At 39.6% G+C, this 16,071-nt stretch overlaps 3 protein-coding genes across 3 annotated transcripts; 1 reads left to right on the top strand and 2 right to left on the bottom strand.

Annotated features, from left to right (window-relative positions):
* Nucleotides 1-62: 62 nt before the first annotated feature.
* On the bottom strand, nt 63-7,796 carry pdpk1b (3-phosphoinositide dependent protein kinase 1b). Its single transcript, XM_083933055.1, has 14 exons — nt 7,758-7,796; nt 5,526-5,816; nt 5,270-5,312; nt 5,028-5,165; nt 4,763-4,907; nt 4,570-4,667; nt 4,353-4,428; nt 4,170-4,238; nt 3,923-4,019; nt 3,581-3,754; nt 3,188-3,405; nt 2,933-2,990; nt 2,443-2,595; nt 63-2,298 (listed from the first exon to the last, which is right to left on the bottom strand). The coding sequence occupies exons 1-14, from the start codon at nt 7,779-7,781 to the stop codon at nt 2,185-2,187; spliced, it is 1,698 nt and encodes a 565-aa protein (XP_083789181.1). The 5' UTR covers nt 7,782-7,796; the 3' UTR covers nt 63-2,184.
* Nucleotides 7,797-8,332: 536 nt separating this feature from the next.
* Nucleotides 8,333-12,939, bottom strand: tsr3 (TSR3 ribosome maturation factor). The gene is made up of 6 exons (XM_083933255.1): nt 12,555-12,939; nt 11,527-11,737; nt 10,560-10,753; nt 10,273-10,440; nt 9,443-9,497; nt 8,333-8,603 (listed from the first exon to the last, which is right to left on the bottom strand). The coding sequence occupies exons 1-6, from the start codon at nt 12,676-12,678 to the stop codon at nt 8,444-8,446; spliced, it is 912 nt and encodes a 303-aa protein (XP_083789381.1). The 5' UTR covers nt 12,679-12,939; the 3' UTR covers nt 8,333-8,443.
* A 62-nt stretch (nt 12,940-13,001) lies between these two features.
* Nucleotides 13,002-16,067, top strand: gnptg (N-acetylglucosamine-1-phosphate transferase subunit gamma). Its single transcript, XM_083933423.1, has 11 exons — nt 13,002-13,138; nt 13,256-13,310; nt 13,398-13,465; nt 13,631-13,685; nt 13,857-13,940; nt 14,023-14,116; nt 15,075-15,189; nt 15,279-15,361; nt 15,441-15,572; nt 15,666-15,747; nt 15,843-16,067. Exons 1-11 carry the CDS (start codon nt 13,072-13,074, stop codon nt 15,926-15,928), a joined length of 921 nt encoding a protein of 306 aa, XP_083789549.1. The 5' UTR covers nt 13,002-13,071; the 3' UTR covers nt 15,929-16,067.
* Nucleotides 16,068-16,071: the final 4 nt, after the last annotated feature.

The following is a 16,071-nucleotide window of genomic DNA, read 5'->3' as shown; positions in this document are numbered from 1 at the left end:
TGGGCCGGTACTTTATTTACATGCTGCAAAAATGTGAGATGCCATTGCCACTGAATGCTGCTGCTTTCACTGTGTCATGACTGTGGTTGTTAACAGAAGACAGGACACATGGCTTTATTTGTATGCCTAAATCCCTACATGCTTTAATTACTGGACTACCAAGCATTAAGTGGAAAATTCATCATTCAACATCTACTGACCTAGCGCACAAATAATCAGAGAGAGAATGAACAGATTCATTAAATTATCAGAATATGATTAAATCACTGAGCAAATAGAAAATGTATGATATAGTAAGAAAAAAGCTGTAAAATATTATAGTTTACAATAATTATTCACATTCAAAGGCTTTACATCTCAATACATACACAACATGGCCCCTGAACATGACTTCAATCCAAATATGATTCATATATTAGAATTTAAATAACACAGAATGAACTAGAGGCTAAACAATAGCCATCAAATAACCTTATACAAGAATAAAAATACAAAAACTGTATCCTAATATCATTGCATTACTTGCTTCAGATTTTAATAATACATCATCTGTACATCACAGTTCTAGTCAGTTACAAGCCAGGTAGAGTATTCCATACACAATGTAACCGACTGCCATCGACTTGATTCAAACAATTTTCCTAACTAGAGGGAAACACTTCTCCAGTGCTTCCTCAACTTTTATAGACAGATACAGCAATTTCATCGGTTATTTGGATCAGATAGATATCTTTTAACTGACATCCAACCACATCGAGCCCCAGGCCCCAGGGCCAGAGGGTCCTATTCTCCTATACTCCAGTCACACACTGCACACACAGACTCAGCTGAAGGAAGAGGACCTTTGGAAAGGACCTTAAGGTAATATGTCAAAAATTAAGAGCATTATGATAATACATATTGCTAAAACAAGAGCACAAGTTAAATCATTTGCTTTAATTTCTATTGGGCCAAACGTCAGAATGAAAACAAAAGAAAGACGGGCCAATGAACCCAATGAGGCAGTTCTGCCATCTTGTCCAGGGACAACAGCTTTACTGTGATTGCTTCGGAGAATGATAGTATGTGTATGTATCACTGTTAAGTTTTTCTGGTCAGCATGGGGTGGTCAGCACATAAGATTTAGTTTTCAATAGGACATACTGAAGATGAGCCGACTATCCCACCGAAAAAGAAAATGGAAGAATTCACACCACAAAGAAATAGCCAGTGAAGGTACAGAACAGCCAAATCATCCAATAATATTTGCAATGGTTTCCAATGCAGTCAAAATACCCACCTTTAAACTTGAATAAACTATATCTCCAGTGCCCTGGAAGAGAGAAGCGGACAAGGCTGAGCTACAAAACTGGCCATGCAGGAAAGAGAAGCAAGTTATGATTAGGAAGTTGAAGCTAGTGGCATGTTTACCCGCCCCCCCGTTAGCAATACATCCTCAGTAACGGCTATGGAAGGCTCACACTTCTACAGAGACTGATTCAGACTGCAGACCGGCCCTCTGCTTTCTTACATCGAGACCTTAATTGGATTGCAATAAGCAAGTACCAAGAGACTAAGAAAAAAACTAAAAAAACTCAAATACTCTGGGGACATTTGAAGCTCTGAAAAAAATATATATGTAGGAGTTTGGTAAACGTGTGAGACTGAATCAGCTTACAGTATCTGTTACAACTATGGAGTATATGCTCTAGAAGTGGGGCGTGACTACAGTTCGCACATATGATGTAAGATTAGGATATGGTTAATTAAGATATCAGGATAGGCTCTGGTTCACAAAAGCTAGATTTTGTGTTATGGTATCATTGAAGCAGGAAACCAGTCCTTGCATTTGAGATAGTCCTAGCGGTACCCAAGCTTGTGTCATTCTACAGGACAAGCTTGCCCTTCTCTTCCCTCCTGCAGAATGTACAAAAAGCAGATGTGCATGGGGGCAGTTTTATCATCCATACATGAAAAAAATGCAATAGAAGCCTCACAGAGAGCACAAAGAACAAGCAAAGCAACCCTGAATCCAAAGTTGTATTTTTCCCATGGTTCTACTCAGGAAAACAAACAAGGTCTAGATGCCAGCGTCTCTAAGAGTTTGTTTACATTGCGGTGATGAAGGGCACTAAAGAGGGTGTTACTCTGCTCAGTGATTGGCCTCAGAGCTAAAGAGGAGTGGCCACAGGAGGAACTGTGCTCCTATAGGCCAGGGTTTTGGTGCTTCTGATAGATCTTTCGCCACACTTCATGGATCTTCTTGCACCATCTGTCAGCATTTCCGCTGGGGTCCATCAAATAGTATGTTCGGTTAGGCTGCAAACATCACAGAAAAGGAAGGAAAAAACAAAACAAAAACGTAAACCACATATGAGGAGAAATTCTAATCACTGGGCAAGTATCTACATGCTGCTGGAGGAAAATATGCTGGACGGACATCAGAAATAAACACTCATGTACCGTATGAACAAAGAAGGTTTTGAAGTTCTTGGCCTCAGGGCGTAGCTCTAGAGACCAAGGAATCTCCCCTTTCAGGACCTTGTTTACAGGATCCACGTAGTACAGGTGTGGTCCTTCAGTGAGAAGCAGCTGTCTCCGTCTAGCAAACAGACCCTGCAATGGAATGCCACATGTTTTGAGAGATTAGTTCACCAGCAGAGGGTGCTGTGAGCCCAATGAGACTTCTCTAAGCACAGCAGGGAATTCCCCTTTACTTCTTATAAGCTAGCAGTCAGAGCAAAACTATGGGAGATGACTTCATTTATGCTGAGCCAAACTAAACCTGTTCACATTTTACTACAAAACACAGACACTAGCCTAGCTGGCAGAAAACTCTTCCACTATAAAGAGAAGGAAATAAAAAATGTTTGATACAATGTTTTCAATAAATAATAAATGTACAACGCAATAAATATAACATCCTTAATTATATGGCCTAGAATTTACACACCTTTCGTTTATCTACTGGGCCCATCTTCAGGATCAGGTTATTCTCCACAAACTGGTGCCTGTGTAAATGAGCAACAGCAGATTACTGACACCCACTCTCTTTCAACACAACATTCCTTATACTCCAAGTTGGTTCCAATTTTATAGGGCAAGAGCAAGACTTTAATTAAAGAATTATTCAGATTTAAATAAAACAATGGAAAGCTCTCTAATAGACACAGATTAACAGGTTGAAACATTGGAGTAGGGGGCTTACCAGGGGTTTCCAGTGGTCTGTTTGTCCAGCAATAGCTGCTTCTCTTCTTCAGTAAACTGCAGGTCCAGCTCAAAAGAGTTATTGTCCAAGTCATGGATGTACTGCTCAATGTTGCTGCTGGACCTCTGCGGCGGCGTGGATTCATGTGGCGACAGGGAGTGTGATGAGCTGGACTGGGCCACCTGCATGTTGCTGAACTGGCTCAGGAGGTCATCGTACTGAGATTGGAAATGAGACAGTTGAGAAAGGTGATGTGGTGTTTCGCAGAAGATTGGTGGTTACTTCAGAGCTTGGGAAATTGATAACACCAAAGTTTTCCCATGAACAGGCAAACAATGGGCAACAAAAAAAAAAGAATACAAAGGAGACCTGAACCGTGACAATATATCTTACATTTCCATAGCAGTCTTCATCATCCTCAGACATGGCTGGCAGGTAGGGTGTGAGCTTGGGTGGTGTCTGTAGGTGTAGGTCACTCCAGGAGATGGTGTCAAAGAAGGGGTGCCGCCTCAAAGGGTCGTATCCTCCCATCTCTTCACATCCAATCCGCTTGGAAGGGTCCAGTGACTGAAGGAAAAACAGAAACAGATGCAACATGTGTTTCCATTCACTAGAAAAGCACTGCCCTGTAAAAGACCAACACAAGATGACCACCAAACATTCAAAATTAATATCAGACCAGATATCAGTAACATTATTTGTATCTCACATGAATCATGGTTCTGGGTGACCTACCAAAAGCTGTTTAACAAGATCCTTGGCTTTGGGGAAGAATTTCTCTGGGAATTCATACTCCAGTTTAATTATCTTCTGGAATATTAGGTACTCATTTCTGTAAGAAATGAAACACGAGGAAAAGAAACATAAAAACAGATGGTGTTAAATGATATCTATTATACCTTTATTACATGATCAGCCAATATTGAAACATGAAATAATGAAATTAACTTAGCTATGACAATAACATCCCCCTAGTACTTACCCAGCTCTGAAAGGTGGTAAACCAGCCACCAGCTGATAGATAATACATCCCAAGGCCCAGAGGTCAGAGCTGAAAAGGGTAAACAGATAGAGGAATACAAATGTGATGCCACCCTAATCTGACAAATCTAAAAACAGAACAATGATTAACACGTGTTATTTGTATGATGACCAAACCTCATACCTCTTGCAGGCTGATTTCTCTGTTAGCAGCTCTGGAGAGACATACTGTGCTGTTCCGACAAAGGAGTTTGCTCTCGCTGCCAGAGGCAAATAAATGGTAAAAAGACATGAATGACTTTATACTGCTCACAGAGAGTGAAATACTACATTCTTGTCACTACAACAATTGTTATACTTTACGCTGGGAAGTAGAAGTTAAATAAGGATTGTGGTTATACCTTGTTTACTGTCTGATGATAACTGTTTTGCCGTCCCAAAATCTGTTATCTGGATGTGCATCTCTTCACTCAGAAGAATATTCTCTGGTTTCAGATCTCTGAAATAAGACAAAGCAGTTGTAATTTATGGGGAAAACAAACACTCAAAAAAGTTAACAAAAAAGGATTTTTTTTAAATATTAGAAAGTCTTACCTGTGTATTATCCCCTTATTGTGTAAGTATTCTAGAGCACAAACAATTTCAGCTGAGTAGAATCTAGTACAGGTCTCATCAAAAGAACCAATTTTGCGAATGTATTTCAGGAGCTCTCCATTCTTAGCGTAGCTGAGACCAAAATCTAAGTAAAGCTAGTTAAGGAACACCGTGATTACTAGAAACCAATTGTTAGAAAACACCATCACAAAACAGGTACGTTGTTATTATACCACATGCTTTTACAAATGTGTTAAAAGGATACACAACTTCTCATCATCTTGAAATGTGAAGAAGAGCTTGACGAAAAATGGGTGATCTAGATTTGACATCAAATCCCTTTCTCTTTTCACGTACTGGGCTTTGTTCTCCTTCATAATATGGCGCTTCTCTAAAATCTTAACTGGAAGAGATACAAGAAAATAACAGGATATTACAGTTTAAACTCATCCGGCAACTTTCCACCTTGTGTAATTCACATTGTTTACCTGGTGTATTATTACTTACTTGCATATTCTTTCGCCGTTACCTGCTCTCTTGCCAGGACAACCTTAGGATAGAAAAGCAGAAAAAAACAACATGGCATGTTAGTTTTATTGTCAGGCTTGGGAGAAAATCCTGTAACTCTTAGGGCCTGTTTTGTCAATTCCCCTCAAATTAACTGAGAATGACTCATCCAAGAACATTAATCAAAAGAATGCTAGCATGTAGCAACATCTGCCCAGGTATAATTCAAAAGCTAAGTGGAATGCATTTTAAATACCGTCGAGAAGGAGCCCTCTCCCAGTATCTTGCCAAATCTGAAGTCCTCTGGCTTCTTCTTGCGTGGCTGAGGGGCCTGGACAGCCGGCTGTGTGCGGAGGTCTGAGCCCTGGCTGCCTGCAGACGCTCCTACAGCACGGGCCTCTGAGGCTGAGCCCTCCATGCTGGGACAGTGGCTACTGCTTGCGCCTGGGATAGCAAGTGGCGAGCAGGAGTCAGGATGGTTTCTTACCATTGATGGATGCGAGCAGGAACAAATGACAACGCTGGGCTGAATGGGCACAACATCATACTGAAATAGGAGAGGGAACATTGAGAATATATCAGGTCAGCAGGGTGAAGCAGTTGCAGTTCTTGTGGTTTAAACAGTGTATCTTCTCTTAGGAAATATGATAGATCTAGTCTAAAATTGTCAAAATGCACCTTTTAATGCATGTAATGCATGAATCATCCCTTCATTGTGACTTGACTAACAATCAGCGCACTGGCAAACCCGCCTAACAACCATATAAATGCTGGGAATAAAAAATAAAATAACAGTGAGCACAACCTACAATACCAATTTGCATACAGAACATAAATATGGAAAAGTTCATGTTGTGCTGTTTAAATGTTGAACTGTCATATTTTCCACATCATTCTTTGAGCAAAAATATTTTGCAATTGCTTGCTTATAATGCACCATATTTCATTTTCTGAAACATCTTTAAATAGGATGACACAAGAGTTATCTAGCAATTCAGCTCCTTCGGACAGTATGATGAAATCAATATAATGTACTACAAAACGAGCAATTATCCAACCTATACCAGCAAATGTGTATAAAACTAAAAGTGACAGGGCTTAAGAGCATATGGATTATATAGAGCAGGCCCACTTTCCAAGATTGCCAAATTAAAATATGATATGCTGCAACTAACACTCTTGTTAGGGTATAAGTGAAATACACAATTTAAAGTGAGACCACTTGGGGAACAAAGTCTAAAATTGATAAGGGCCTGGTGGTCCCACCCTCCAGTGTTAAAGTTGTAAAAACTATGCCAAAGTTACTTATTTCATGTAACAGCTGTGCTTACTACCACAACTGCACAGAAAACATCAAATTGATATGCACATGATCTAACTTGACATGACACACAAACACTGACGAGAAACCCACCACCTGATTATTGAAGACTCAAAACATAACATACAGCGACAGGTTGTGCTTTCCGACAAACTGTTTGACACCAATGTTGGGTTGTTTTTTTTTAACTTACCGAACCAACGTTACTGTAAAACTTAGTTCTAATGTTGTTGAGCTCACAGCCCAGTTAAGGTTAGTTAGCTATAGTTCAGTTGGCCTAGCTTCTTCTCATTCAAAACCAAGGTGTGGCCATTTAGCTGCCTTATACTTCACAGTGCGGTTGCCAACTAGTCGCAATAACTATCCACTGACCCATTACTGTCGGTCAGCCATGAAATGCTTGTTAGAAAACGTCAGCAAACACAAACCTAACCCTGAGCACTTGGGTAACAACAGGCCTGTGCGAACTTTCTTGTGCTAACTAGCAAGCTAACGTTAGCTCCTGCTGCTGTCTGCCTTGTCAAATAACGCCGGCCATCACTGACAGCGAGTTATAAACTTACAGCCACTCAATTCGCTAACGTTAGCCAGCCAGGTAACGAGTAACTTCTAAAACCTTACGCCATTTTCACGTAACGTCCCATCGTCATGTTCAAACGTTAAGTGTGAAATTTGAAAGTTAACGGCTTGACAACCGAACAACAAAACGTTAACCTTATGACGCTGTCTTCTATGCAAAAGGTGGACCGAGATAAAGCTAACGTTAGCCAGTTAGCACGCACCAGCATCGTTAGAAAGCGCGAACATGTTACGCTAACGTCAGCCAACAGATAACGCTCATGCCCAAGGGGGAATGGTCATACATGATGTAAAACTAACAGCAAGCGTTATCAAATGCTAACCCAACACCGAATAATTCCAATGAATCAAGCCAGGTGTTGGACAAACCCGGTTAATATAGCGAACATTAAGTGTTGTGTGTGTTAGCCGACACTAGCGAGCTAACGTTGCTAGTGAGTTGTAACGTTAAACGATCTTTTGCGGCTAACTAGCACCGCTCTTCACATGAAGGCCCGACGGAACTATTTGTTGTCAAAACAGCCGCCACACTGTACAATTTGAGCACCGGCTTCGTGCTGTTATTCTCGTTCAAGTTGCGACACTCACCAGCTGACTTGTAGCTCTTGCCATGGGAGTTTTCCGCGAGTATTTATTTGGAATAAAAATAATTAGAGAAGCTCCAGTAATGGCTGCCTCTGCGCCTTCATTTTCGAGCTGTGACGTCGTTCCACAACAATGTTACCGCAGGACAGCAGAGGAGAGTCCCGCTGTGTCCGCCCCCCTCGCCACATTTACAACCTACTGAACTTCATCGCACTGATAAGGGATTGAGTTGTTTATATTCAAATACAACAGTCAACGCGGCCTACAAGCTGTCTTCGCACCCGTCCGTTTTAGATCTATTAATGATGCATTGTGTCGAGAGTTACCTACAGGTATTTTACACCATTTCGACTCCTCAGGCTGCTTCAACTTTTTGTGTAGAAAGCCACAAGTTTGCATGTACCCATCCAACCATGTGTGATCAGCTGCAACTGTGACCACCACCATACCAATATGCTGCACCTTACACTGTATCAAGGTTACAAATCTTAAATTATTTTTTCCTATGTTTAAATAAAAACAAACATACAATTTATTATAAAATGCTTTTTTTTTTAATAGTACAAAACTAGATCGCCCGAAATTTCAGGTTATGCATGAGTCTTGAATGTTGAAACAGTTTTGCCAGTTTTTCTAATTAAAAAAAAAAGAAAAATCCACAGTTGAAATATGCTTTATTGTGGTGAATTTTATTCACTCTCTTCCTCTTTATTGTGATGTGAGACTGCTCTTGACTCTTCGTTGCTTTCTGTTTTTTCATCCTCTGCTTCATCTTCATTATCCTCTGCTTCATCTTCATTATCCTCTGAAGTATCCGTATCCTCACTAGAATCCTCATCTTCAGGTTCACTAAAAACAGCAATGACAGTTTGAATAACTTAGTAACCATACCCGCAGGAAACAAACTGGGAAGGTACAGATATGTTTACAAGAATATTTGGTATTTTCCAAGCAATATTGGCTTAATAGTTTATGAAAAGTTAGAAGTTAAATGAAGTGACATACTAAAAACCAGGTTCAAAAAAAGTTGGGACGTTGTGTAAAATATATATCAAAACAAAAATGCAGTGATTTTGAAATCATTCAAACCCCATTTGTAATTAAAAATAGCACAAAGACAATATTTTAAATTTTACAACTAACAGGGGGTGGGTTTCTCTGAACATTTGGTCTTCTTTGAATCTTTTAATGATATTTTGTACTTTAGTTCAGAAAGACTCAGCCTCTCTGGGATCCTCTTTTTATACCCAGTCATGTTACTAATAAGGTGGTTACCTTTATTTATTGTGAGATGTTCCAACAGGTGTTTTAGCAGGTTTCACAACCTTTCATGTCTTTTTTGCCCCTGTCCAACCTTTGAAATGTGTAGCTTGATTCAAAAACAAACAATGATTCAAAAAACAACAATTTCTCTCATTCAACATTTGATAAGTTGCCTTTGTGTTATTTCTATTAAATATGGGGTTTCAATCTGCAAATCGCATTCTGTTTCTATTTACGTTTCTCACAGCGTCACACCTGTTTTGGAAATGGGGTCGTACTAGGAAAACAAATAAAAAAATGACCTGTCAGCTGTAACATTACTGGATATAGCCATACTGATATTTCTTTCGTCATCATACGCATCACTACAAGGTTTGCAAACAAAGCGTGTCTGAGGAGTTACTCCAGCGATATTAAATGCTTACCACAGGCGTCTGTTGAGATTCCTACATTCTACTCCTGAGTTAACATCAAATGGATCTGTGAACAAGATAGATGATTAGCTTTTTATTAAGAATACATTTTCTTTTAAAAGAGAGATCATGACTCAAACAAAATGCATCTTTCTCTGTGTATGGGGTAATTTTCTAGACACCCTGGAAACAATTAGCCTGGTTACAGTCACTGAATCACTGCCCATATCCCTGACCAGTTCAACGATTCATATTAATCAACAAAGAAAGTTGTTTAATTATTGATCATCAGTCTAAGTGCTGAAATTTTGGAGAAAGTCATAAGAAATTCATGAAGCTTAAAAGCTTTATGAATCCAGTGCTGAATAATAATTAAGCTTATGAGCATATGCATAGTAAAAAAATACAACTAGTGTTGGAGCATGTAGGAAATAGAATTTAAAAAGGTTGTTTTATTTTAAAATTAAATAGATATGGAGCGGCCGGTGGCACAGTGGTGAGAAAAGTCGCCCCATGAAAAGAGGCTGAAGATCCTAGAGGCTGCAAAGGGCCGCGGGTCGACTCTGCCCTGCGGCCCTTTGCTGTATATCCTGTATATCTCCCCCTCTCTTTCTCTCACCCCTTTTCCTGTCTGTCCTATCTAATAAAAAGCTTGGAAACTCCAAAAATAATAAATAGATATGAACTATTTTAGGATTAAAAGGGTTGTAGAAGAAGCCAAACCAAGACTAAAATAAGGACAGATGTGGGATTAAAACTCAAATGACAACAACCAAAATATGTAGCAGAGGTGAAAACACTGGATGGGACCCCAATTTAATTTATTTCTCCCCCATTTTTACCAAACTCCTCCTCCTCTGGTTTAGATGTGAGGTAGTCCTTTTCTACAGAGAGCAGCTCTTCCTCTGACTGGCATGCAGCATAGCGGTCCAGCAGAACTTTATTGAGATCCAGGAACACGTTCCCCCACTTGAATTTATTTAACAAGAGCATTGCCAGTTCTTCAAAACCTGCAAAATCAGATGCAGCATTTTAGAGTTTTACTGACGTAACTTGTAACAGGATGCAAAAAGCAGTCAGGGCAATCCAGTACATCTTTCTCAAAATTCCTTAACAGCTGTGGCCTTACCCACAATGCAGAATGTGGCGGCAAAAGCCTCAACACAGGATAGCTTGCAAGGCTTTCCGTAGTTGACGGGATTTGCAGCTACGAGGTATGGCAGTAACCTGGGATGAGTTCCAACCATCTTTTTGAAGGGAGTCTCCTCCAGTTTAGCCCAGGAACAATCGATCACTGCTACCCCATTTTGAGCAACGATCTCTCTGTGCATAAAGGTTCACACAGACAATTTCAGTATCATTTGATCACAATGGGAGAGATTTATTAGAGAGAACTAGTACAAAACATTTGTAAGGTGCTACTATCATTTTGAAAATTAATTAATCATTTTGCTATAAAAAAAAGAAAATAGTAAACAATTCACATTTACAAGTTGGGGCGGGCCTACCTATTTAATAATGATACAATGAGCTCTGGTATCTTTGATTAATTTATTATGAAACGTGCTTAATTTGGCTGCTGAGATATACAACTAGGGATCAACCAATATGGATTTTTTAGGGCAGATGCTGATACCGATTTTTTTTTCTCATCAGCCTTAGCCGATGACCGATACGGACTGCCAATTTTCTTGAGCTGATATTTGGGGCCAATTCTACTTTTGCTCCCTCAATTTACATTATAAAATTTACACAATGATGATAACAAATGTTACAAGTCTCAATTTAAAAAAAGGAACATTTATTGAACTTAAAAAAGGCATCTCCAGCATTACAGAGCTGCCTGTGGACGCCTGTGTATAAATAATGCAGGGAAAAAAATATCGGCAAAGGTAGCAGCCCGTATCGGTCGATACGATACACCTAAAAAACGCAAATATCGTCCGGTAATATTGGCCCTCTTAAAAATAAACTTTATGGATTAAAGTATTGACCGATCAATCTAAAAAAAAGATGACTAGATTAACCAAGTGGCACCTTATGGCTTGTCTTGTGAATCATCATGATGTGTTATAATAATTTTTAAAAATGCACACCTGTCTGCTGGCGTCACATACTTTGTCCCCATCGGACTCAGTATGAGTCCGTTAAATCTCTGATTGAGGCGCAGGTTGCGTACAAAGCCTTTACGTGCTAACTTCCTGCCAGTACACCGTTTGGGATCACAGTGACCCAACTCCCACATGGCAAGTGGACAAGGCAGTTTCACTATGGGCGCCTCTGCTCCCTCCTCTGGGTGAACACTTGCTGAAAAACACAGTGACAGAGGACAGGGTTTACATTATGTGAGTGTGAGGGTTTTTATGTTTTGCATATTTTCCATGTTCTTCAAGGACAGTGGTGTCCAACAAATGAATTGCTATTTACTTACCACACACACACACACACACACACACACACACACACACACACACACACACACACACACACACACACACACACACACACACACACACACACACACACACACATATATATATACAACTATGGCATAACTTAACAGAGGTGGTGTAATGTCATGGTATTTTAAATCAGCACATTTGCAAAGAACAGGAACAACATTTTTTCAATCATAAATCATAATCTAAAGAAGTTAATACATCAAGGTCTTATGGATGCATTAAAATAGAGGAATGTCATGTAAATCCTGTACTTCTAATTTCAATATTTGGGCACATTTGTCTGTATGACGTTCCTGTATGTTAACAGGAAGGTTTTCGTTGCAACTGTGTGCACAAGATTGCTGCATAAATACTGTATAGATATTATTAAAGAAAGTGTAACTTGTTGCTGCTTCTGGAGGAATTGTTGAGTCTCTGTAAATCATGAATAAGTCATAGAGTGTGGTCTAGACCCACTCAATATGTAAATTCTCTTGAGGTAACTTTGTTATGATTTGGCACTATAAATAAAATTGAGTTGACTTTGTCCTTCCTATAATATTCACTTTAGCATTTTAGACAAACTATTTGTTAACGATTGGTCTAGTAGCCCATAATGTAAAATATGATGCAAACACAAAACGATTGAAACATAATTTTGGTTTGTAAATAGTCCTTATTACCTTCAAAAGCAGTGTGCATTTCTTCTGTAAAGGCCTCTAAAGATTTCCCCTTCATTTTATGCCTTTTTTCTTTGCTCTTGTTGTCAGCAGGGCGCACAAACTTGCCTTGTTTCTTTCGTCCCATGTTGTGACTAAAGGACAACTTGACCAGTAAGTCACTGTCAGATTACCTCAGTCTGTGTTCAAACTAACCAGCTTCTGTTCACGCTAACATTAGCTAGCTATCCAAGAATTGATCTCGCCAAAAGGAAACGCTTCGTTGTCTTGTATTTAAGTTAAAAAATAATGTCAAAATTCAGCTGGTGATAGCCTCCGTTTATCTCGCGCTTCTTTATGCACCATTAAAAACAGTTTAGTTAGCTCCTTGGCTACTTTGAAACGTGGAAAACACATCGGAGTCCAGTGCGCTAACTGCGCATGCGCACATCTTGTTTTGATCACGTGTCCTATCTGCCCAGAAAAGCAGGAAATGTAGAAAACAACCCAATAGCACAGTTTAGTTACTCAAAATTCAGCCATGCAGTGTTTGTGTAAGGGAAACCATCATTTATTAAGACTGTGGATGGTCTATGCTTCACTTTTCAGTAAGTGATTCTTTGGTTTGTTTTGTTTTATGCGAATAATACCAAACCATATGCGCCACATTATATTGTAGTCGTGTTAGTGGATTTTAACTGAGCATGATGTTTTTTTTTCTTTAGTAAACCATGGATTCGCCGGTAAAATGAAGATAGTCGAGGAGCCGAACACATTTGGGTACGTTAAGCAACTACATATCTGTCACTTTATGATCTGCACCTTGTTGACATTAGTCTCTTGCTCACTGATTCTCTCTGTGTTTAGGTTAAACAATCCTTTACTGGCTCAGGGAAGCAGACTACAGCCTAAAGTGACTCCATCTCCAGTGTCTGGTAAAATAGTCTTTTAAAGCCTACACTTGATGTAATCCCGTAGTATTAAATGCTTTAAAGGAAAAGGGTTAACCAGTAGATGTTGACAAAGTTATTATCAGGATATTTTCTGTTGATCAATCTCTGAATTCATTCATCATAATCAACACTAATGTCTTCCTCAAGGCCCTGCACATTTTCATCCGCTTGCTGGAAAGTGCTACAGTCTCACAGAGTCAACGTAAGTGATTTACATCACATATCATGTGAGCAATACATTTTTATTATCCCCCATATAAGCATGCTCTATTTAGTGGCCCTGTTTCGGATGCAGATCGCTTGATACATGCATGTTATGTTTAAATATCTGGAAAAACTTAGAAAGGTATTTGGGTGCCTGGTCATTTTGCAGGTACAAATATGAATTCTGTCCATTTCACAACATCACCCAACATGAGCAGTCATTCAGATGGAATGCCTACAGTGGGATACTGGGGTAAGATGAGCTTCCCTTACCTTAAGTTACTGTTATTTTAAGGTGTTTGTTGTAAGAGCAGCCTTTTGCATGTTCCTAACAGGATCTGGCAGGAGTGGGAAATGGCAAACAACACTTTCACAGGCATGTGGATGAGAGACGGGGATACTTGTGGAACGAGAAACAGGGAAACAAAGGTTAGTGGGGTTTAAATGTTTACACACTTTCTTTTAGTCATTTAAACAATATCTGTTTCTTATTAGATATTAGACCAATTCAGTTATACTGTAGGAGATAATAAATGAAACCTCAAATAGCAAATTCAGCATTTAGAATTTACCTACAAGTCCAGAAGCAACATTTAATTGGACTCATTGAATTAAAGTCACGATTAAAGATCCCATATTGTAAAAAAAAAAAAAGAGTGACATTTTCATGTCTTTTTCAATTATAAAGCAGGTTGAGGTGCTATATAAATACTGTGAAAGTATCAAAATGCTCGATCAACAGAGGAACAAACGCCCAGAAAGACTCACGAATCAGAGCAGACTGGGCTTTTTCAGGAGGGGGACTTAGAGAGACAGGTGCTAAAATTGAGCGTTTCGGACAATCCAATTCATCGGACAATCCAATTCATCAATTCATCTTCAACCGCTTATCCCGGGGTCGCTGGAGCCGATCCCAGCTGACATTGGGCGTGAGGCGGGGTACACCCTGGAAAGGACGCCAGTCTATCGCAGGGCACATAGAGACGAAACCGGAGTACCCGGAGAAAACCCACGCAGACACGGGGAGAACATGCAAACTCCACACAGAAAGGCCCAGGCCGGGATGCGAACTTGGAACCTTCTTGCTTTGAGGCGTCAGTGCTAACCACTACACCACCGTGTAGCTTCAATTCAATTGTATTTATAGTGCCATATCATAACAAAAGTTATCTCAGGACACTTTACAGAGTAGGTATAGACCACACTCTATGACTTATGTATGATTTACATAGACCCAACAATTCCCCCTTGTAGGGGGGGAATACAGCACATAAACTTGTTCTAGCAGGAATCCAAAATATAAGTATGAACCTGAATATGAACATATATCACCTTTAAAAACAATAGAAAATGTGTCATGTAACTTGTTTCATGTCATGTTTTGTAGGTGATTTTTGTCTGCAGTGCAAACAGCAAGCTTGCTCAAGTCTCAGAGCCCAGTACTTGTGTGTACTCGCTAACCTTTGAGACCCCACTTGTTTGCCATCCACATTCCCTTTTAGGTAAGACAAAAGGACCATCTTACAGCACAAGTCGGCGGGGTGAGCCAGTGTTAATAGTGATGTCTTTTTATTTGTATGCTCTTTTTAAGTGTACCCGACACTGAGTGAGAAGCTCCAAAGTGAATGGGATGAAGCTGAGCAGGCTCGCTACGAAGGCCTTATAACTGAGCAGGTAAAGACCATTTTTATTCCCCATTTTTGTCATTTGTCTAATGATCGTGCGAATCACACTTTTTGTATGTCCGCTGCAGGGATACAACAATCTGCTGAGGGATATTTTTGAGGACGCCGGTCTCCTGAAGAGCCAAAAAGTGAAGACAAAGCCACCAGCTGCAACTTCAGCCGATTCAGGAGCACACAACTCTTTACAAAAATGTACAGAGGTGTGTTCATTTTTATATAATAAACACAATAATGTATCATTAATACAAAACTGATAAAAATGTGTGACAGAAACTCAATATATTTTCTTAAAGGATTTCCGAAAACAGACAGAAGAGATTGAGAGACTGCGCGCTCTTCTCACTCAACACCACATTCCCTTTGATTCAGAGCAAAGTGAGTGAATTCAACTGGACTTTCTTCACTCATCTAAGTTGTGTACAGTGTTAATAACGTATGGTTTTGTGCAATATCTTTGCTATATGTCATAGATGAAGAAAAAAGCACAGTGAGTACGACAGTTGAGGATCAACACCTACGACTACGGGGAGACAACGGCCTCATTGATCCGCAGTGAAAATCTCCCAGAGCAAGTCACCATCTCCAGTTAAAAGAACCCAAGCGGATATGAAGATTTTTGCAAACTTTTTATTTATTAGAGGTTACAACACTCAGCCAGCTCTGTCAAGTATTTTCTTGTAAATATTCTGTAAACATGCA

This window comes from Echiichthys vipera (assembly GCF_963691815.1).
Source record: "Echiichthys vipera genome assembly, chromosome: 18".
NCBI classification, from domain to species: Eukaryota; Metazoa; Chordata; class Actinopteri; order Perciformes; family Trachinidae; genus Echiichthys; species Echiichthys vipera.
Note: the sequence above shows the minus strand (reverse complement) of the source record. Positions and strands in the feature narration are given on the sequence as shown.

What these genes read in the sequence shown, in the direction of transcription:
- tsr3 (XM_083933255.1), bottom strand. Translation starts at nt 12,678, where the DNA reads ATGGGACGAAAGAAACAAGGCAAGTTTGTGCGCCCTGCTGACAACAAG. An exon ending in TATGTGACGCCAGCAGACAG is followed by an intron (nt 10,754 to 11,526) that starts GTGTGCATTTTT and finishes CTTTATGCACAG; the next exon opens with AGAGATCGTTGCTCAAAATG. An exon ending in ACCAGAGGAGGAGGAGTTTG is followed by an intron (nt 9,498 to 10,272) that starts GTAAAAATGGGG and finishes TCTTGTTCACAG; the next exon opens with ATCCATTTGATGTTAACTCA.
- pdpk1b (XM_083933055.1), bottom strand. Translation starts at nt 7,781, where the DNA reads ATGGCAAGAGCTACAAGTCAGCTG. An exon ending in GAGAGGGCTCCTTCTCGACG is followed by an intron (nt 5,313 to 5,525) that starts GTATTTAAAATG and finishes TTCTATCCTAAG; the next exon opens with GTTGTCCTGGCAAGAGAGCA. An exon ending in ATCATCAGACAGTAAACAAG is followed by an intron (nt 4,429 to 4,569) that starts GTATAACCACAA and finishes TGCCTCTGGCAG; the next exon opens with CGAGAGCAAACTCCTTTGTC.
- gnptg (XM_083933423.1), top strand. Translation starts at nt 13,072, where the DNA reads ATGCAGTGTTTGTGTAAGGGAAACCATCATTTATTAAGACTGTGGATG. An exon ending in TACAGTCTCACAGAGTCAAC is followed by an intron (nt 13,686 to 13,856) that starts GTAAGTGATTTA and finishes GTCATTTTGCAG; the next exon opens with GTACAAATATGAATTCTGTC. An exon ending in CTTTACAAAAATGTACAGAG is followed by an intron (nt 15,573 to 15,665) that starts GTGTGTTCATTT and finishes ATTTTCTTAAAG; the next exon opens with GATTTCCGAAAACAGACAGA.